The sequence below is a fragment of the Thamnophis elegans genome, chromosome 16, assembly GCF_009769535.1.
Source record: "Thamnophis elegans isolate rThaEle1 chromosome 16, rThaEle1.pri, whole genome shotgun sequence".
Taxonomy (NCBI): domain Eukaryota; kingdom Metazoa; phylum Chordata; class Lepidosauria; order Squamata; family Colubridae; genus Thamnophis; species Thamnophis elegans.
This window is the reverse complement of record NC_045556.1, coordinates 27,674,608-27,696,660: the sequence shown is the minus strand read 5'-3', so window position 1 is coordinate 27,696,660 and position 22,053 is coordinate 27,674,608. Positions and strand designations below refer to the sequence as shown.

Here is a 22,053-nt window from a genome sequence, read left to right as displayed (position 1 = left end):
ACATCCACAGGTTGAATGGGCAATAGCAACACCTGCGCCTTATTAGCTTGTAATTAGGTCTGTGATAAGTATTTAAGCAGTTCTTAGCACTAGAGAAACCCTTGTGCATATCATCCAGAGGTGAGGAAATTGCTGGCTATATTTGTAGCCACAATCATGTTTCTCTCCAGAATTGATTTTAGGTGGTTTTGGAATTGCCATTTGTTCTGAAGGATTTAGCACACTGTCCATTTAAAAACTTTCTTCTGAGTGTAAAATTTGTAATTTTTACTGAAACAGATTTTAACAAACTTTTTCTACTCGCCATTAACTTTTAGGGGTTTTTCCCCATGTGAATTCTTTGATGGTTTCTGAGTTTTCTACTTGTTGTGAAGGATTCTCCACACTCCAGGCATTTATATGATTTTTCTCCTGAGAGGATTTCTTGATGTCTGTAAAGCTGTTCCTTCCGACCGAAGCTCTTTCCACACACTAGGCATTTATACGGTTTTTCTCCAGTGTGAATCCTTTTATGTTGATCAAGGTATGCCCCCTCAGTAAACTCTTTCCGCATTAAGGGCATTTGTATGGTTTCTCTCCAGTGTGAATCCTTTGATGTCGATAGAGGTGTCCACTCTCAGTAAAGCTCTTTCCGCACTCAAGGCATTTATATGGTTTTTCTCCAGTGTGGATCCTTTGATGCTTAGAAAGATTACCACTCAAACAGAAACTCTTTCCACACTCAAGGCATTTATATGGTTTTTCTCTTGTGTGGATTCTTTGATGCTTAGAAAGACTTCCGCTCTCACTGAAACTCTTTCCACACTCCAGGCATTTATATGGTTTTTCTCCAGTGTGGATCCTTCGATGCTTAGAAAGATTTCCGCTCAAACAGAAACTCTTTCCACACTCCAGGCATTTGTATGGTTTTTCTCCAGTATGGCTCCTTTGATGATCATTGAGCTGTGCACCCTCAGCAAAGTTCTTTCCACACTCCAGACATTTATATGGTTTTTCTCCTGTGTGGGTTTTTTGATGTGTATAAAAATGTCCACTAAGAGTGAAGCTCTTTCCACACTCCAGGCATTTATATGGCTTTTCTCCTGAATGGAATCTTTGATGTGTATAAAGGTTTCCCACCACATTGAAGCTCTTTCCACATTCTAGGCATTTGTATGGTTTTTCTCCAGTGTGGATCCTTTCATGTCTATCAAGGCTGCTCCTCTGACTGAATCTCTTTCCACATTCCAGGCATTTGTATGGTTTGTCTCCTGAGTGGATCATTTGATGCGTATAAAGGTTTCCCAAACGACTGAAGCTCTTTCCACACTCCAGGCACTTGTGAGGTTTCTCTCCTGAGTGGATTGTTAAATGTTTTTTAAGATAGTCCTTTCTTCTGAAGGATTGTTCACATTCTGGGCACTGATATTTCTTTTCCCCCTCCTGGATCCTTGGGGGACTCCCGGGTCTTCCGAAGGACCCACCGCCCGTCTCCTCCTCCTCACATCGCCCACCAAGCAACGACCTTTCCAAGGTTCCCTCTCGGCTCATCCTTCCTGAAGGCCCGGGGCCTTCCGGTCCTTCCCCACCGTCTTCCGGGGGAGCCACGGCGGGACCGTGCACGGCTGCTCCGCGGGGCCCGCTCTCCTCCTCTCGGGCGGCGCTTCCTTCCTGCCTTTGCAGGTGTCGACAGAGAGGCGGGTCACGACTTCCTACCCACCCAGGCCCGGCCGCACTTTGTTCACCCGGGCTTGCCGCAGGCTGATACATTCTCCACCTCACAGTGTCCGCGCCTCGCGCTCCCTTCTCCGAGCGACGCCCCCCCAGACTCTGCGTCCTTCCCGTATCCGAGACCGTCCCCAGTCAAATCAATTAATCGCCTCAGGCTCTATTTGGTTCCGGAAGTGGAGGCGGGAGCTAGTTCCGCGCCCTTTTTTAGAAGCTGCTCCTGTTCCTCTTTAGTGACCGCCCAACGAGGAGCCTGCCAATGGCCGCCGTCCCCCGAACGGCCAATCGGCATCGTTCTTCCGCAGTCAGCCAGTTGGCGCCTGCGCGGTGCCGAGGCCCGTTCTGCTCCTGCGCGGAGGGGAGACGGGGCTGGGGGCGAGGGTCCCTAGAAATGTGGGGTTATTCTTGTCTCTCCCCCTCCCCAATTCAGTCATGAGGCGGTAAAGAGGCTCTTCTGCGGCTGCGACCTTCCACCTCCCCCCCATCCTGGATCCCTCTAGGCAAGGCGAGGGGGTTGTTGGGGGGGCATCTAGGCATCCGGAGTAAGGGTCCCTTCTGGGCTGCGCCTCTGCCATCCCTATCCGGGGGTCTCCACGGGGTCTTCCCCTTGACAAGGGGGCCTTGGGAGTGACATCCAGGCAGAAGAGGTGCCCGTCATTAGAAACCTAATTTTCCAAAACTCTCCCTTAGGTCTTTTTTCCTGGCAGGATTTCCTTTCCATTTCTCCATATTTTTGCCATTTTTTCTTAACAACTGAGCACCACTTCCAAATCGACCCCCTGACTCCGCCCACCTTCCAAATCTTTTGTATTTTCTAAGCAGGCCATTTGGGACAGTCATTCCTCCTTCCATGTTCAATAATATTGGTGCTTTCCATTTGTCTGGATATTAACAAATGAGTTGGAAGGCACCTTGTAGGTGATCCAGACTAACCCTCCACCCCAGCCCAAGCAGGAGACCCTACACCATTTCTGACAGATCCAGTCTCTTCTTGAAATCTTCCAGTGATGAAACTTCCATAACTTCTTTTCCATTGGTTGATTGGCCTTGGGTATTTATACAGTAATGGTGAGATGAGTCTCCTATGGTCTCTGTGGTACAAGGACAGGGGAAGTACTTGCTCTGTTGTTTCTGTGTGTCCAGAGTCACAAGGGCTTTGACTCCCTGGGGAAGGAGTCTTCCTGGATCAGCATTCAAGGATCCCTGAAGGGAGGGGAGGGCACCATGTCAGAGTGAAGACCCTGCCAAGCATTAGGGATTTCAGGGTTAGCTAAGAGTGCCATGGGAGAGGCAGAGACCCATCTTTTGGACCCATCTGTTAATCTTAAGACCGAAGGGGGGAAAATGATGGCCAAAAGCAGTATGTTGTTTGTTGCTCCTTAGAGAAGCCATCACAGTTTGTCAAGTTGCAGAGACTTCAAAAGCTTGCTGAGTTTTGGGTTGTGAGGGCAGATTGTAAGAGACAAAAACGACGCCTCTCCCGCCTGCAGCCCTGGCCTCCAAACATCCATGGTCCTTTGAGGACAGGAGAGGGGTGGGGGAAGCCATGGTGCTTGGCATGAGAAGGAATGGATGAGCCTGATTTCAATGGCTAGTCCCTGAAGGAGCTGAACTCCCAGGTGCAGCTTCTTTCTTTTTAATTTTTTTTTAATTTTCAAAACAAACATACAAATCCTCCTTCTTTACATACTGTAGAAAGTGTATCAGTTGGTTACAAAAGGCTTTTGTGCATCTATTCCACCGTCATCAAGTATAATTTATAGTAACTCTAGTATCTTAACTCAAATGTTTATACATATTACCATCATCATACCTCCACTTTTATTTAACTATGGTTGTTTAAGTGTCCATCATAAAATATACCAAAGTTTAATACATAACCACATACTGGCATTTCATTTACTTATTTATAAAATCCTCCATTAACACTAAATCCTTCTATCCTATTCTAGCTAAACATCCATAATATTTAATAGCAAAATTTTCTAATCCTCCTTTCCAAATCACTGTTTACAATTTACATCCAATTTCCTTATATTATACCCATACATATACATATAATTATCATTATGCTTTATTTGACTATATCCTATATCATAACATTTTCCCCCTAGTAATCAAAATTTAACTCTGTCTAATTATTTCTTTTTTATTGTTATTATTATTATTAACCTTTATATATAATCCAAAAGAATTTCTAGCCTTCCCTTCATGGGTATCATTCAATATTCGTATCCAATTATTGCTTATCATAACACTACACATTGTATACATTAGTATCATTATCAAATTTTTATTTAACTGTACCTATTGTCACTAAATTTAACTAGGTTTAGCTAGTTTTAAATTATATTCTGCCATCTATCAACCTGTATCTTTCCAGTAACAAAACAATCTCATATCTTCTGCCATTTGTGGAAACCGTCCTCCAAACAACCTCTTAATCAAATCTGTATAGACTCCTCTTAGCAGCTCCTTGTTTGTAAGATCTCTCATGTAGTCTTGATGCCCTTTCTGTTTCCTTGTTCAGCTTATCATTGATTGTCAGCAGTGTTATCAAATATTTTGTAGATAGGATTTCATAGTCCATAGAGTCTTTAATTTTTTCTTCTTCTATAATCTTGCCCTTTGAAATAAATTTCCTCTTGATTTAATTCCTCTTTCAATATTCCATTCTTTCTTTTTCCAGAAATAAACCAATTGCCATAAATATCACCAAGTTTAATCTCTTTATATTTATTTTCCATTTCGGGTTTTTGAGTTTCAGGCCTCTTATTTTGCATTTGAAAAACATCCTCAGTTTTTTCATCATATTTTATTGTTATATACTCCAACTATTCCAATTTTATCTCAATTTTTTCCTCTGTATTTAATAATTTTTGCAGTTGTGAAAATATTCCTTGCTAGTTCAAAGCCTCTACACTGTCTGGAGATGCCATATTCATACACAGCTGCTTTCGCTTAGAAGGTCAACAAGATTAAAGCATACAGGTGCAGCCTCTTTCAAGGCCAGGTAAATGCCACAAATTAGAAAGGGCTGCCAGAGGTCATCTATATGTTTTTAGCTGGATGGAAGCAGCATTTGTGTTCCTTCCTCTAACCGATGTGGAATCTCCTTGCAGAAAGCGAGCTCTACGAAGAATGCAGGAGAGCTGCTATCATGAAGCTTACTGGGAACATTCCACAGGAAGCAACGACGACGGCTCCTGACCTCGTCTGCTACCTCCAAGGAGAAGTGGAGAATTCCAGGGACTCTTTGGCCAATCTCCAGCCCATCCTTGTCTCATTCACAAGCAAAATGGGCAGCGGGAGGACTAAATAAGTGCATTATTTTACTGAGACAGCCTATATTTTACATTCATATCCTGCTGACTGAATGAGGCTGTCCCGATTCCTTCCCACCGTTCAAAAGACTTGCGGATCTGCAGCAGGTTTGGGTTCCAGCCAAAGAAGACTCAGTGGCTGTGGAGTTTAGCCACCCCTTCTTCCATCTGGATTTCAGACTCTAGATTTTCTGTTTATACTTTGGCTTGTTGTTTCTTTTTTCTTTTGATTCCTGGTGCATTCATGTGGTATGCCACCCAGAATCACACTGGCTGAGTTTGTCAGCATTAATTACAGGTAGTTCTAGACTTCTGACTGGTTGCTTAGCAACAACCCAGTTTCAAAGTTATAGCCACTTTAGCACTACCAGGTATTTCCCCTCCCACTGAGCCAAAGTACCGTGCAGCATTCCCCCTGCCCGTCTCCCTCCATTTTCCACTCCACCCTTAGCGTCTCCTTAGGCTTTGGGCCTTCTTCCCACCCTGCTGAGTCCCATTATCTTCCTCCCCAACATCATCACCGATCACTCACTTTTTACTGTAGATCAAGGGTTCCATCCCCTGGGCCCCAACTCACTACTGGGCCATGAACCGTTTGGAACCATGCCATGGAAGTGATGGCACACACACATACACTCATGCACATTCCCACTTGTGTGAGGATCAGGAAAATACATGCACACACTCCATTTGCTGATAATTTGCGTGGAGCCATCCCCCTTCCCTATCCCCACCGGTCCACAGTGCCAGAAAGATTGGGGAAGTCTGCTGTCGATCTCCTTCTGGAATCAATAGAGATTATGTTGTACGGAGTGTGGTCTTCTCTGTCTGCGCACCAGGTGACTCCATGCCAAAAGTGGGAAGCATTTCAGATGGGCAATTTTTTGCAGTCGCTTTGAAAATAGCGCACTTCCAGACAGTGCTCTGCAGCCTGCAGGGATGCTGAGGGCGGAGCGGCCAGCTCTCCTACATGTTTTTAATGTAAGGTAGACTTAATATAAGGTAGTCCTTAATATAAGGGAGTCCTAGACTTAAATTAGACTTTAGTGACCATTTGAAATTATAACTGCACTGAAAAAGGGACTTGACCGTTTTCACATTTATAACCATTGCAGCATTCCCATGGTCACAATCAAAATTTGGATGCTTGTCAATTGACTCACACTTCTGACAGTTTCAGTGTTCCGGGATTATGTGTTCCCCTTTTGTGACTTTTGAACAAGCAAAGTCAATGGGGAAGCCAGATTCACATAACAACTATATTAGTAATGTAACAGCTGCAGTGATTCTTATTTTAACAACTGTGACAAGAACGATAGCACAAGTGGGGAGGTGTGCGCCCACAGATGTGCACATAGGCCACACTCATATAGCCTGGTGGCCAAGAGGCCATGCCGAGTTTAGCTTACAGACATCAGATATACTGAATGTATGTTATCATGTTTCTGTACCCTATAAAAAAGACTTGTTTCCCCCTTAATAAATGCTATTTTCATTTCCTGTTATTTGGAGATTTCTATTTTCGGGTGGGCAGATAAGCTCCTTTGCAAAGATCAAAGTTTCCCTCAAATTCAGGGATCAAGTTCTTATCAGCTCCATGCCAAATTTGCAATGCCTGAATTTGGAGGGTGCAAATTCATGGGATCAGCAACCGCTTGTTCAGGAAGAAATGGAACCAATTCTTACATCAATCTATTTTTCATGGGCAAGCCCTCCCCATTTGCAACTCTCCTCAATTTGTTCATTTCTTCCCCAAAAGCACCATGCCTAGTGTGAGAACCTCTTGCCTAAAAGAACTTTGCATGCTTAATCCGGGGCTTCTTAGGTTTGGGTATTCCTCTTTGTTGGCCTCTTAGCCTTCAGCCAGCTTCTACTTGGCTATAACATGTTCCTATGTATAGACTATCTGTAGTACATCTGTAGGTGCCCTTCAGATAGGGAACTGCAGGACTATAAAGATGGTAATAGCAATAGCACTTATATACTGATTTACAGCCCTCTCTATTGCCCCAAACAACCTGGGTCGTCATTTTACCCACCTCGGAAGGGTGGAAGGCTGAATCAACCTTGAGCCTGGTGAGATTTGAACTGCCATATTGCAGTCAGCAGAAGTAGCCTGCAGTACTGTCACTCTAACCACTGCACCCCCACGGCTCATAACAGGTAACAAAATGCAGGCTTTTCTTTCATAATGGAGAGATATAATCATAAAGAACCCCATTAGATGTGGCCTTTGTAGAATTTAACCTACATTCCCCAACAGGTCACCTGCCTCCAATTTATCCGCTTCATTCAGCGGGCCCAGTTGTACTTTTCTTATATTCAATGACATTGTTATGGTAACAAACATTAGTTGGCCTTTGAAGGTTGCCAGTTGTCTCTTTCTATGAAAGTCAAAAAAGCATCAATGGAACACTGAGGGAATCCAAATTACAAGTTTAGAATTTATCTGGGCTGGTCCTACATGCTATTGGTATTTTGAAAGCCCGTATAGATTATATGAAAGGATGAGCAAAGAGCTCTTACATAGCTAAGGCAAGGAATGTATTTCCTGCAGCACTGATATTATTTGAGTTTATAGCCCACATATTTTGCAGTTAGTGCTCCAATGATGGATTGAATATGTTTGTGATAGTATCAGTACGTGGAATTGAATACACTTGGACTCCAAGATTTACGAACCCTTTGCAAAAATTGCAAGAGGTTGTCAATTTCATCAGAAAATAATGATCATGCAGCATAGTTTTAAAAATTTAATGTGATTCAAATTAATACTATTAGGCTTCACAAGTTAGGACATTAAACAAACCATAATAAAAGTAATAGTAAAATGTTTCTGTTTCCAAGTTTGCATATCCTTGAAGGTTTGGCCTGATAATCTGGTATACATCCACAGGTTCAATGGGCTATAGCTACACCTGTGCCTTATTAGCTTGTAATTAGGTCTGTGATAAGTATTTAAGCAGGTTCTTAGCACTAGAGAAACCCTTGTGCATATCATCCAGAGCTGAGAAATTTGCTGGCTGCATTTGTAGCCACAATGATCATGTTTCTCTCCCATATGGATTTTTAGGTGGTTTTGGAATTGCCATTTGTTCTGAAGGATTTAGCACACTCTGTGCATTTAAAAACTTTATTCTGAGCGTAAAATTTGTAATTTTTACTGGAACAGATTTTAGCAAACTTTTTCTACTCTCCATTAATTTTTAGGGGTTTCCCCCAGGTGAATTTTTTGATGGTTTCTGAGTTTTCTACTTGTTGTGAAGGATTCTCCACACTCTGGGCATTTATAGGATTTTTCTCCTGAGTGGATTTCTTGATGTATATAAAGCTGTTCCTTCCGACCGAAGCTCTTTCCACACACCAGGCACTTATACGGTTTTTCTCCAGTGTGAATCCTTTTATGTTGATTGAGGTGTGTCCCGTCAGTAAAGCTCTTTCCGCACTCAAGGCATTTGTATGGTTTCTCTCCAGTGTGAATCCTTCGATGTCGACGGAGGTGTTCAGCCACTGTAAAGCTCTTTCCGCACTCAAGGCATTCATATGGCTTTTCTCCAGTGTGAATCCTTTGATGTAGAAGAAGGTGTCCAGCATCAGTAAAGCATTTTCCACACTCCAGGCATTTGCATGGTTTTTCTCCAGTGTGTATCCTTCGATGGTTAGAAAGATTACCGCTCGCACAGAAACTCTTTCCACACTCTAGGCATTTGTACGGTTTTTCTCCAGTATGGGTCCTTTGATGATCATTGAGCTGTGCACCCTCAGCAAAGCTCTTTCCACACTCCAGACATTTATATGGTTTTTCTCCTGTGTGGGTTTTTTGATGTGTATGAAAATGTCCACTAAGAGTGAAGCTCTTTCCACACTCCAGGCATTTATATGGCTTTTCTCCTGAATGGAATCTTTGATGTGTATAAAGGTTTCCAACCACATTGAAGCTCTTTCCACATTCTAGGCATTTGTATGGTTTTTCTCCAGTGTGGATCCTTTCATGTCTTTCAAGGCTGCTCCTCTGACTGAATCTCTTTCCGCACTCCAGGCATTCGTATGGTTTTTCTCCTGAGTGGATCATTTGATGCGTATAAAGGTTTCCCAAACGATTGAAGCTCTTTCCACACTCCAGGCACTTGTGAGGTTTCTTTCCTGAGTGTATTGTTAAATGTTTTCTAAGATAGGCCTTTCTTGTGAAGGATTTTTCACATTCTGGGCACTGATATTTCTTTTCCCCCTCTTGGATCCTTGGGGGACTCCCGGGTCTTTCGAAGGACCCACCGCCCGTCTCCTCCTCCTCACATCGCCCACCAAGCAACGACCTTTCCAAGGTTCCCTCTCGGCTCATCCTTCCTGAAGGCCTGGGGCCTTCCGGTGCTTCCCCACCGTCTTCCGGGGGAGCCGCGGCGGGACCGTGCAGGGCTGCTCCGCAGGGCCCGCTCTCCTCCTCCTCTCGGGCGGCGCTTTCTTCCTGCCTTTGCCGGTCTCGACAGAGAGGCGGGTCACGACTTCCTCCCCACCCAGGCCCGGCCGGGGAGGAAGGCCGAAGCCTCCCCTCACACTGTTCATCCGGGCTGGCCGCAGGCTGATACATTCGCCACCTCACAGCGTCCGCTTGGCAGACCAGGCCTCGCGCTCCCTTCTCCGAGCGACGCCCACTCAGACTCTGCGTCCTTCCCGTATCCGAGACCGTCCGCAGCCGAATCAATTAATCGCCTCAGACTCTATTTGGTTCCGGAAGTGGAGGCGGGAGCTAGTTCCGCGCCCTTTTTTAGAAGCTGCTCCTGTTCCTCTTTAGGGACCGCCCAACGAGGAGCCTGCCAATGGCCGCCGTCCCCTGAATGGCCAATCGGCATCGTTCTTCCGCAGTCAGCCAGTTGGCGCCTGCGCGGTGCCGAGGCCCGTTCTGCTCCTGCGCGGAGGGGAGACGGGGCTGGGGGCGAGGGTCCCTAGAAATGTGGGGTTATTCTTGTCTCTCCCCCTCCCCAATTCAGTCATGAGGCGGTAAAGAGGCTCTTCTGCGGCTGCGACCTTCCACCTCTCCCCATCCGGGATCCCTCTAGGCAAGGCGAGGGGGTTGGTGGGGGGGGCATCTAGGCATTCGGAGTAAGGGTCCCTTCTGGGCTGCGCCTCTGCCATCCTCATCCGGGGGTCTCCACGGGGTCTTTCCCTTGACAAGGGGGCCTTGGGAGTGGCATCCAGGCAGAAGGGGTGCCCGTCATTAGAAACCTAATTTTCCAAAATTGTCCCTTTGGTCTTTTTTCCTGGCAGGATTTCCTTTCCATTTCTCCATATTTTTGCCATTTTCTTCTTAGCAACTGAGCACCACTTCCAAATCGACCCCCTGACTCCCCCCCCCCCCCCAAAAAAAAACCTTTTGAATTTTCTAAGCAGGCCATTTGGGACAGTCATTCCTCCTTCCAGGTTCCAGTAATATTGGTGGCTGTCCAGTCTCTTTTTGAAAGCTTCCAGTGATGAAGCTCCCACAATTTCCGAAGGCAACATCTGTTCCATTGGTTGTTCTCATTGTCCAAAAATTCCTCCTTATTTCCAGGTTGAATCTCTCCTTGGTCAGTTTCCATCCATTCTTCTTTGTCTGGCCTTCAGGTGCTCTAGGAAAATAGCTTGACCCCCTCCTCCTCTCTGTGGTATCCCCTCAAATATTGGAATCTGTTGATGCTCCTACACTTCAGGCCAGAAACTATGTTTAGTTCTTGGTACTTCTGACACTTTGTTGGAGACCTAAACATAACATACAGCGAAGAACTTTCATCTCTTCAAAAACAGGATGTAGTGTTCAATCCAGACATGATGTTGCAATTTCTCATTAAAATTTAACATTTAAATGCAGATTCTAATTGCGTTTAAAAATACAAATGGAAGCCTCTGTTGGACGATATGTCCTTCTGGGTTCGGCTCCAAGTGGGGGAAAAAGACACTGGAGGCATGGAAGCTGCTTAGAAAGATGGTTTAATGTTTTAATGGTGGACAGGACCGCAAGGCTTGAGGTCCTGGAGGAAAAGGTGATCACATGCTTCCACGTGTTGGGTGAAAAAGAAGAAAGGTTGAGGGAGGGGCTTGCAAGGCATTTTATAATCTGTTCAGCCTCACCTATCTGTTTCCTGTTCATGTGTAAGAAATGTATTCTGATTGGTTGTCAGATTCACATGGGGCCATGCAGGGGCACCTGTCTAGGCTGAGTCCAGGTTTGGTTTAATTCTCAGATGCCATGTGGTCAGTTGGGTAAAAGACTTATACTAGCATGCTTTGATTCCATCCCCCCTGTAGCTGAAGGGGAGAAGTCTTTATTATGTAAAGGGACTGGCTTGGTCTTAACGGCCCATTAACAAAAAGTATTTATTTTAGCATTGTTCTGTGTCTCTTGGCTGGGTGGACAGGGAAATTAGTGTACAGTTCTACTTGCTTTTGGTATTTTCTGCCAATGGGCACTCAATGTCGCCCTTTGAAATTTGAAGTTATGGGGGTTGGTTTGCCACCACTGAAGCAAGAGGCACTTTGCAAGAGACAAATCAAGTCCTGGGAATAAATCCCTTGCATCAAAAGCTTCACATTTTTTTTCTCATTCTCTGCTTCCAGTTCCAGCAGGATAAAAAAATTCCAGGGATCTCAGCCAAGCAGAAAAGTTCCTGCATTTTTTATTCAACTATCAGATACAACCAAACTGAGCTGCTGGTTTCTGATCCTCAGCCAGAAGCAATGAAGATCCCAAATTCATCTGGGACGTGCTTCTTTTTTTGCAAGGAACTTGACTCATTCCTGCTCTGGGATGAGGGGAATGCCTCCAATGGCTTTTGGGCTTGGAAATATACATGAATAAATCCCGTTTCCTATACCTATCACAACTCGTGCTGAGCATGGACTCGGCTTCATGGTGGTAAAATATTTTTTGAATGAGAGTATCTTTTTTTCTATACAGATATTGGATGGTTTCGCCCAACATATTTCACCCGATTGCTACTATTTTTTTCGATTCTTAATTGTACATTGAACCATAAATTCAGCCAATGGGCTAGGGTGGCGTTATTGCTTGACCACACAGACATACAAATCAAGAGTACTATTAAGCAGCTTAGCTGTTGTGTGAATACTGTACAAATGCAGCCAGTTTTCTCTTCATTTTTAGATTATTTCACAGTTGGCTTATTAAGAACTGGTAGGGGAGGAGAAATATAAGTAGCTGATATTTCTACTGGATGGTGTCAATACCTCACTCTGGCAATCCTTGAGAACAGGCTTACTGTAGAAAAAAGAAGGGAAGTTTATGTAAGTGTAGGAAGGGAAACTCTCTGCTCTAAGGGCATATAAGGGGTTTGGATGCTTCCTGGAAATAAGATGCTGGTTGTATAACACTGAGATGGCCAGTTTGGTGTAGTGGTGAAGCCACCAGGCTAGAAACTGGCAGATGGTGAATTCTTGGGCCCTCACCCAAGAATGGAACAGTCACTTCCTCAAAGGCCCAGGAAAGAGGCAATGGCAAACTATAAGAAAGCTTTCCAAAAAAACTGCAGGGACTTGTCCAGGCAGTGACCAAAATTTGAGATTGACTTGAACTCTATGACACATATAGATCATTGGAAGGAGAAGAAGAAAAAAGCCAGGGTGTTGACTCCAGTATGAACTTGTTAATTAATAATTACAATTTTAATGGTTTATTGGATTTATTACCACTGATTATAACCTTCAGTGATGGAGTACCCCCAATTTCTCGAGGCAAACCTTCCACTGACCAATTGTTCTTGCTGATAGGAAATTTCTTCTTAGTTCTAGGTTGGATCTCTCTTTAATAGTCTTCCACCTGTTACTTCTTGTTACAGAAGTAACTTCAGATGCTTTGGAGAATAGATTAATTCCATTTTTTGCACAACTCATCAAATATCAAATCATGTCACCCCCAGTCCTCTTTATTAGGGTAGACATATCTAGGCCCTGCAAGTGTTTTTTTAAAATTAAATAAACTAAAAAGGGACACAGGCAGGAAGTGGAAGATGGACACAAAAGTTTCTACCTTTGGGATATAAGCTTCCCAATTCCTGTCCCTCACCTCACCCTGGGGAGGGCAAACCAAAGTCCCAATGCTCTTAAAAAGAAAAGCTGAGAGTTCAGGAAGAAAATTAATGTACAGGCAAATGACATGCCAGGAAATATTTTTTCTACTGCTAGACTTGGTTTGTTGAACTATGATTTACTAAATGGATAATTATCAAAGTTCGTGCTATTGGTTTTCCAAGCCCTGACCAATGTCAGAAATGAATAAGGACAATATTTATAGCTCAGGGTTGATTTGAAGGGTCCTTGGTGTTTTCTGAGCTTGGTTGTTTTCCTTTCCTATATAGACATTTCATGACCCAACTAGGTAACATGATGAGTACTAGAGGGGAGATAAATAGGGTCCCCACCTGCTCAGAGATGTGAACTGTGAGGTCCTTGGTGCTTTCTGAGCTGGGTGGTTTTTCTTGCAGACGTTTCATGACCCATCTAGGTCATCATCAGTGCTGGAAGGCAGTGGGGCTTGGTCTCATTTTACAGTCTAGTAAGGTGAGCCAGTTGCATTAAAAAAAAGCCGACTTCACTCCCTTGCAGCACTGATGATATTACCTACTTGGGTCATGAAACGTCTGCAAGGAAACAAAACAAGACCCCTTCGGGAAGCCATAGCGGCCTGGTGGGTGAGATTGGGAAAGGAAAGGAAGGAGGGAGGTGAAGGAAGGAAGGACGGAGGAGGAGAAAAGAAGCGGAGGAGAAGAAGGGATAGGGGGGAAGGGGCGGGTCCGCCAGGCCGGCCGGGAGACTAGGCCCGGCCGATGGCCGGCCGCCCGCCCCCGCCCCCGCCCCCGCCCCCGCCCGCTTGCCCGCCGGCCCTGCCTCCCTCCCCGCGGGCGGCGCCTGTCCTCGCGGCGGCTGCGGCGGATCCCGCGAGGCGCCATCGCGGCCCGGCAGGTGAGCGGGAGGCCTGACGGGGAGACCGCGGTCGCCATGGCAACGGACCCGCCACACGGGCCGGGTCCCCAAGGCGGCGCCCCGGCTGGGTGTCAGTGGGGAGGGACGGGGGGAGGCCCCGCCGGCGGTGTCAGGAAAGGGGCGGCTAGGGCCCGGCTTCGGGGCCCAGCCAGCGCCGCGCCGCCCGACCTCGGTGTGCTGCAGGGAAGGCCGGGCAGCGGCTGAGGGGGCCCCTGGTGGGGGCTCGGAGATTTTCTAGGGGGAGAAAGCTGAGGTGCATGTGTGGGGGTCCCTTGCGGAGCTGGGTCTCGTTCGCAGGTTGGGGGCAGGGGAAGAGGAGGGTCGCGCGCCCCTCCCGGTTCTGGCTCACCTGCGCTACAAGGTGATTTTAATTGAAATAAATAAATAAAAGGGCAAGGAAGGTGGGTTGCCACCTTGGCATGCATGCGCCCGTGTGTGTATTTTTATTATTTTTAATATTAATCTATCTATCTATCTATCTATCTATCTATCTCTCCCTCTCCCTCTCTCTATCTATCTATCATCCATCTATCAGAAGAGACAGACATTGCGATCTCCAGAACGTAAAATATATGTCTGTCTCTTCTTTTATAACTACACCTGGAACTCATATGTTTAGGTTAGTTCACACACATACATACATATGTAAAAATGTAACCACAACACACCCCCATTTCTAGATTTATCTGCTTTGCAAGAGTCTTTGTGCTGGGGAGGGGAGAAGGCCAAGTTGGCTTTTGCCACCAGCCAGGCAATCATTTTGTGAGTGGCCACAGCATGGCAACCAGGTGGAGAAGAGAGCCACAACTTTTGCAGAGGGCCCCTGCTGCCCAAAAGACCCACCCTGGCAGCGTTAATCAGTTTTATTTCCCATTAGAATTACTGTAGCTTTGGCCTTGGTGGCAAAGAGCGAGGATCCCTATTAGCATGTGATGAAATGTGCCAACCTAGGAAAGAAATACATTGTAGGTTGAACAGGGATGTACCTGAAACACAATTGTCAGGGTTTCCTGGCGATGTGTTGGGTGTTGCACTCCCCTAACTTCTGGGTTGCTACCAGTGATTTTCTGAGAATATATTGTGTGAACACAGCCAGTTGAATTAAAACAAACCCTGGTTAAGCACAACTTGCAGTACCAGTCCCCCAAGTTTTTTAATTGCAAGTATTGGAGTAGCTTTCTGTGTTGTGTCTGTTGAAAAGAAATATTTTTCCAGTAACTATTTGGTTTCACTGGATAAATCCTGATTTAGGTGTTACAGGGAAATTTCTATCCATGTTCTTCTTAGTGCAGTTTTTATACGTTTCCTGTCTATTCATTTTAACAATTAAAAGTTCAGGGAAAGTTCTCCAGACGTTGGATTAATTCGTAATCTTATTGCCACCATATATATGTTTGTACTGGGCTTTATAGTTTAGAGCCTTTTGATAGCTCTTTCAACTTTTCTTTTACCAGTCCCATTATTTTTACATGTTTTTATTATTTCCATTTAGTTCCCAGGCATTTCACTTTGAGTGAGTCTATTTTTCCATAAATTAAACTGGATATATGCTGAAGTAGTTTTTGATCAGTTCAGCAGGTTGTAAATTGCCTCCTAGGAGTAAAATCAAAGATTTCCTTTCCTCTTTTTATTTGTATGTGGCTGTGGTTGTGAAAGATTAATAAGGTATAATAATTACTATGCTACTTGAGGTTACACAATTTCTCGATAAACAGGTACTGATTGGCAACAGTAGTTTTAAAAAGCCCAGATTAAAGATTTCACATATTTGATATGAAAAACAGTGCAATTGTTTATAGTGCTATTTAATTACTGTTATTTACATGTTTGTTTTTATTTTAATGTAACTCTTCCTCCAGAATAAACCCAGAGAAGCAGAAGAAAATTAAAATTACCTAATTGGTAAAAGAAACTCCCTTAAATGATTGTTTTCATTTAGTCTTGTTACTTCAGATAATATAATGCAAAGTTAATGTTAAGAGAAAATCTTATCTTAAAGCAAATACTCATCCTGCAAATACTTAGGAAATATTTGCGTTTCTGTGGCTGCTTTATACACTTTTTTTTCTATATTTTTACTAGAATGGAAGATCAGTTTGCCTGACATACAATACATTTTTCCACCTTCACGTTACCTGAGAGGATGTTTCTCATGAATACTTCTCCTTTGATGGCCCTTCCAAGAAAATGGGAGCCCTTTCCTCAGTCAAGGAATTGCAGGTATCCGGTCTGTTTCTCAGAATCTGAAGAAGATCTGGCTAGAACAGCTGTCAATGCCAAAGTCCAGATGATCATAAACAATTTGCAAAGTGAAGAGGTCTCCCTGGATGCCAGCAGCAAATATGGCTGCATCGTACAGAAAAAACAGAAGGCAGCAAAGGATAGAGGGCACAAATTTAGGAGGAATGACCAGCTGCTACAGGAACATATTAACTACACCCTTTGTAGCTATCCAACAGACTCTGATGGAATGGACATGGAAGAGGGCACAGAGTTTGGACCTCACGCCTTGAATTCTGACAGTGATGATTCTGTCGATAGAGATATAGAGGAAGCCATTCAAGAGTACCTGCGAAACAAGGGCCAGAATCTTCCCCCGCTACCAAATAATGCCAAGAATTTGCCCAGTAAGGATGAAGATCATCCAGCCGAACAGAAATTTCCTTCACACGATGCAGCTTGTCATTTATTCCCTGCTGGTTGTGCTCCAGTCGGTTTGGCCCAGCCGTATGTCCTTCCTGGTCACGTTGAAGATCATGATGTCTGTTGGGCTTCCTCCCCTTGTAGCGTGAGCAGCGACGACTCTTTCGAAGAGAGCATAAAAGCCGAGATTGAACAATTCCTGAAGAAAAAGAAACAGCAAGCAAGAAGGAAGATCCCGAGGAGGGATAAGCCGTTTCACCAGAAAGAAGAGCTTCAAGAGAAGCTAGCCCTCAGTCAGAAGGGCAGCATGAACAGAGGGAATCAAAGTTCTTTAAAGCAAGGAGGCAAGGCCTACTTCTCAAAATGGCATCCTGAGCTACAAAGCATTGGCAGGGCTATGTGCTTGAAGTCAAATACCAGCGAAGAGCCTGCAGCCTGCAAAATGGAAAGGCAAACAGGCTTTTCCACTCTGACAGTTCGTGATTCCTCCTTTCTGGAAGAAAGCAAAAAAAGTGGGAAAAGGCTGATACTTTGCAATGCCCGGAGAGAGGCAAGAGTCGAATGCACAGATTTATCTGATTCGAGTAGCGATGACGGGATCGAAGAAGCTATTCAGCATTATCAGCTTGAGAAGATGAAGAAAGCTGCGGAGTCCAAAGCAGGCTGTGTTTCTTTGCAGAAGGAAGGGTTCAGCACCAGGAAGGCAGAGAATATCCCTCCAAGCGTGAGAAGTGCCTTGCCAGAAATCAGTCCGAAAGCTCAGCGTTGCAAGAGGAAGGACGCCAGCGCGAAGGTAGCAGCAATAAACACGCCTTGTAACCATCTGGGGAAAAGCAGGAGGTTTTCTCCTCCAGAAAACAGTTTTGCCAAATGTGCAGTCACACTTCAGGCTTCATGTCGAGTAGACACGGCTGCCGAATTAATGTGTGCAGAAGCCATACTTGACATCTCCAAAACTATTTTGCCTCTTCCAACAGCAAGTGATCATAAACTATTCTCAACTAGCCCTTCCTTTTCTTCGCAGAACGTGCTACCTTCCCAGTACGAAAGTGACAACAATATTGTGGACAGTGACGATAGCATTGAGCAGGAGATAAGAGCTTTCTTGGCTGTCAAAGCAAGGACCAAGCATTTAATAGCAAAGTCCACTTTCCAAGTGCCTCTGTCATTGGGGCAGTCCAGGGAACAGACTCAGAGTTCCAAGGAAACGTCCCCCAAATGCCTAAAACTGCCACTAAAACTGAATCACAAAAAGACGCTTAAGAGGAAACGTGAAATAGTCCCCCAGAATGAAGATGCACAGTTAATCTCAGAGGTGGACTATGTGGATAAGAATCTTCCAAAATCCTCTGTCACCCAACCGAGAAATGAAAGAACTGGAAAGATGGTTCTATATCCAAAAGGCACAGAAACTCCTGTTCATTCTACCGGTATGCCATGCCCTTTGCCTAACACACCACATAATTCTGGAAGTCTGGTAGAAAATATCACACAAGGTTTGCAGAAATACGGGGCAGATGATAAAAGCAGCTCATTTGATAGTGATGAGGATTTGGATACCGCTATCAAAGATCTCCTGAGATCCAAACGGAAACTAAAGAAAAAACCCAAAGACCAAAGAATCCACTGCAAAAAGAAAGGCCCATTTGGTGATGCTGAAATGCATATTTTTTATAAAAATGAGAGAGACAGCCAATTACAAACTCCCACCTTATTTAAAAAGTGTCTTGTAGGTTCCAGGAGAGACATTAGAGAGGGGTGTGTAAAGAAGGGGCCTTTGAGAAAACCGAAAAGTACCATAGAGTTTGAACCTGAATGTAAAAAGGAATACCAGACCAAACCAGTTTCTGGAGCGGAAATCCAACAGGCCACAAAGACCCATCCATGTCTGTGGGCTGTGACATCCTTGGTGGATGAGAGCAGTTCTGTAGATAGTGATGACAGCATTGAAGAAGAAATCCAGAGGTTCTTGGCTGAAAAGGCGAAAGCCTCCACCAGGATAGGGGGGTTACCAGTTGCCACTGGAGTTGCTGGGATTTTGAGAGCGGAGAAGCCCCAGGCCACTCTGTTGAAAGCAGAGTGGCAGCTACTCAGGCAAGGAAGCCCTGCCTCAGAGAAAGAGGGTCAAAAGGTGGGCAGGTTGGACCCAACAGGCTCTGAGGTGAGCAGCCGCCAGAGATGCTCAGGAGAGAATGAAGAAAATGCATCTCACCCCAGTGAACAAGCCAGACCATTCACGGAAGACGGGAGCAGCCAGGCTAGAGTGGAAAACCCACCCGTTGCGGACAGAAAGGAGATGGAGCTGCCTGTAAGAAGAGCTGCAGTCCAAAGAAAGGACATTTGGGAGGACAGGTTCCATCAAAGGACCCTCTCCTCTGGGAAAGGCAAAGCGGAGGAGTGTTGTAAATGGCAAAATTATTTTAAGGCTGCGCCCTCTTTCAAAAGGAAGCGCTTGCAGGGATTCAAAATGTCCAGCAAATTTCTAGCAGGTCTCAGTGGTGGTGGGAATAAGAGGAAATCTGAGCTTTTAGGCAAAAGACAACAGGACACCAACCTTCCTTTGCTCAACAAGCATGGAGGGACCTTGGCAACACATTGGTTTGGGAAGGGGTCTCTGCCCAAAGAGATTGTGGGCTCCAGAAGTGAGTCAGGGGTAAGAGAAGCAGACCAAGAGACCACCGTAACTACTAAAGTGGTGAACCTGGTCAAACGTGATAGTGTGGAAAGCCACAAAGGAGATGCCAGACAAAGCCTTCCTTTGCAAGGGCCTGGCATAGAAGAGACCATGATTAGCCCAGGGACAACATGTGTTGAAGTCCCTGTTAGGAGAGGGAGACCCCTGGAGTACAGCCCCAGTTGGGAAAAGTGTGAGGTTCCTGAAGACCCTTGTGATTTATCCCTCAAAGGAAAGGTGATCGGCCAAGGTAGTACAGCAGAGGCGCAAGCCCAGAATCTTCTAGCTGGGCCAATGAGGGAATAACCCACTGTCTCCGGAAAACAATCCCAGTTCTTAACTGCTTTGTTTTACAGGGTTGGCATTCTAAAAGGCAACTAAATCGAAAACTTCTAACAACGCTTCTCACCCAAAACTTAATTATCTGTGTTGGAAGAGTTGGAAGAGATAATAGGTGAAGGAGGGATCCAGGTTCTTGTTGCATTAAGAGCTCAGATCAACCCTTTGTAGTGAACAAAAATAAATAAATACCTCTTGTCACAGAGATTCGAACCAGGTCAGTATGGCAAAGCAACCAAAATGATATTTTAGAGAACCTGAAACTGACAGGAGAGGCAGTGACCATAGAGGTACTATCCACTATACTATCCACACTTATAACAAAATACATCTCCAATTAGACCTATCCAGCTTTTACTTTCTCTTTTGATAAGAGTGGTTTTTGTTTAATACAAAAGGCAATGCTGGAAGGAAATCTTTACATGACCATTTATACAGCATGCTTAACTTTGGTTACTGTAGATGTTCATAGCAGATCACTGTGTTTTCAGGCTATTTTCTAGTAAGCTTTCCAGGTCTGTGGGGCTCTTCCCCCCTGCAGCCTTCCTGGCCTCAGCTTGCAAGATTTGGAGAGCCAGGAATATGGGAGCCGGGTTGAAGGAAAGACAATCAGATGGGATACAAAAGGAATGCTAGAATAGAAGCCCTCTTATACCTTCTTAAAGCAGTTATCAGCAGCTGAGAAAATGTTACAAAAGAGGCAGAACTGTTAAAAGAAATGGGCCACTTGTAAAAACACAATTTGTATGACTTTCAGTGATAAAAACACATTAAAAAAAACAATTGTGTCTTTAGAACTGAAAGTCATACAGATTTTTTTTTAAAGAATCGCATGGAGGCCCCTATTCTGTTCTGGAAACTTCCTTCAGTTCAAAATACCAAGCATCCTTGATAATGCCAAAGGGGGGAGGGGGTCCAAGACTGGAAACACCCTTTTTCAGATTCTTAAAACAAAAACCTTCATTCAGTGATCATTCTTAGCTTGATCACTGAAAGGTAGCGAGCTAAAAGAGCAGCCTTAATTCCAAACTGAAATTGAACCTGATCTTTTTCGAGTAGCACTGTTTCTCCCTGTCCATGCTGCTTTTCATAGGATTGAAATCCTGTGTTCTGTCCAGTTAATCTGTTTCTTCTGGTAAATCCTGCTGAACATTCCTTTCACTGTCATTCTTGGGATGATGGGGTGTTTGTTGGAGCCTTCTGTGTTCACTTCCTGTTGAGTTTCAAAACTTTGTAGCTTGTAATTTCAATGCCCTTTGATTGAAGATGCACTTTTTAAATTAAGAAACCTTTGTTTTGTACATAAGAAATGGTGTACATTCATACATTTATAAGATTTAATAAACTGAGTTCAGTTCATGGACCTTTGATCCAAATCCCTGTTTTTATTTTGTCATGTATTTTGAAGAGCTTCTTTTTCTATCGTCTATGCTCCAAAGAGGTTTCAGGAATTCTATTTTTTCAGGCAGTGGCCGGGTGACCGCTGAATTTGGATTCTGCAGTAAGCTGCTGGTTGGGTCCTTTCGACTTTAGACGTCTATGAACATTTTTATTTTGCTTGCTGTAGTGATCTTGGCACATTAGCACTTCCTGCAACTCTCATACGGTCTTCATTGATTTAAGGAATCTGGACAGGCCCCCAAAGAAGGGAACATCTTCCCAAAACATGGATTCAGCATCAGGTCTCACCTGGAAAGACATGGTGGAACTCTCCTTGGTCCAAACACAGAGAGGGAAATAGTAATTTTTATGGGAATTGAAGATTGATTCTGTAAAAAAGGACATCATTAAACCAGCACCCTGTCGAAAGAGTTCATTCTTACACTAAGCCCCAATTTTGTTAACTGTCATTTGTCTAACAAACCTACATTGCCTGGATTCAGAGTTGGCAAGACCAACTCTGCAGCGAGTCACAAAAAAGTGGAGATAGGACAGTTTTTGCCATGATCTTGAATCCACAGCACTTTCACTGGCATTGCCTGTAACAAGCTTTTATCACAGCTGCGGCACTAAGCCGTAGTTTGGGTAACAATCGTTTGTAGAATACAGTAACTCAGTGATGGTGAACTTTTTAGGCACAGAGTGCCCAAACTGGAAGGTGCGAGCACCAACGACCAACTGGCCAGCACACAATATGCGCCCCGGAAACCCGACAACCAGCCAGCTGGCATGCATGCGCACATTGGAAACCCAACTACCAGCTGTCTGAGCTGGGGCGATGGTGCACATGCCCACCAAGAGGGCTCTGCATGCCAACTTTGGCACATGTGCCATCGGTTCACTACACACTAGCAATTGAGGCTACTTGCCACTTGCTTCCGCATCCTTCGCTGATAACTTCTCTTAATTTTGGTGGTCAAAGGGTCACCTGTATATCTGTATGGTTATTTCTACCCT

General features: G+C 44.6%; 1 protein-coding gene and 1 pseudogene across 1 annotated transcript; one reads left to right on the top strand and one right to left on the bottom strand.

Annotated features, from left to right (window-relative positions):
* Positions 1-216: 216 nt before the first annotated feature.
* Positions 217-9,764, bottom strand: LOC116519223 (annotated as a pseudogene).
* A 4,131-nt stretch (positions 9,765-13,895) lies between these two features.
* On the top strand, positions 13,896-21,024 carry PPP1R26 (protein phosphatase 1 regulatory subunit 26). Its single transcript, XM_032232791.1, has 2 exons — positions 13,896-13,979; positions 16,083-21,024. Exon 2 carries the CDS (start codon positions 16,144-16,146, stop codon positions 19,621-19,623), a length of 3,480 nt encoding a protein of 1,159 aa, XP_032088682.1. The 5' UTR covers positions 13,896-13,979; positions 16,083-16,143; the 3' UTR covers positions 19,624-21,024.
* The last annotated feature ends 1,029 nt before the right edge of the window (positions 21,025-22,053 follow it).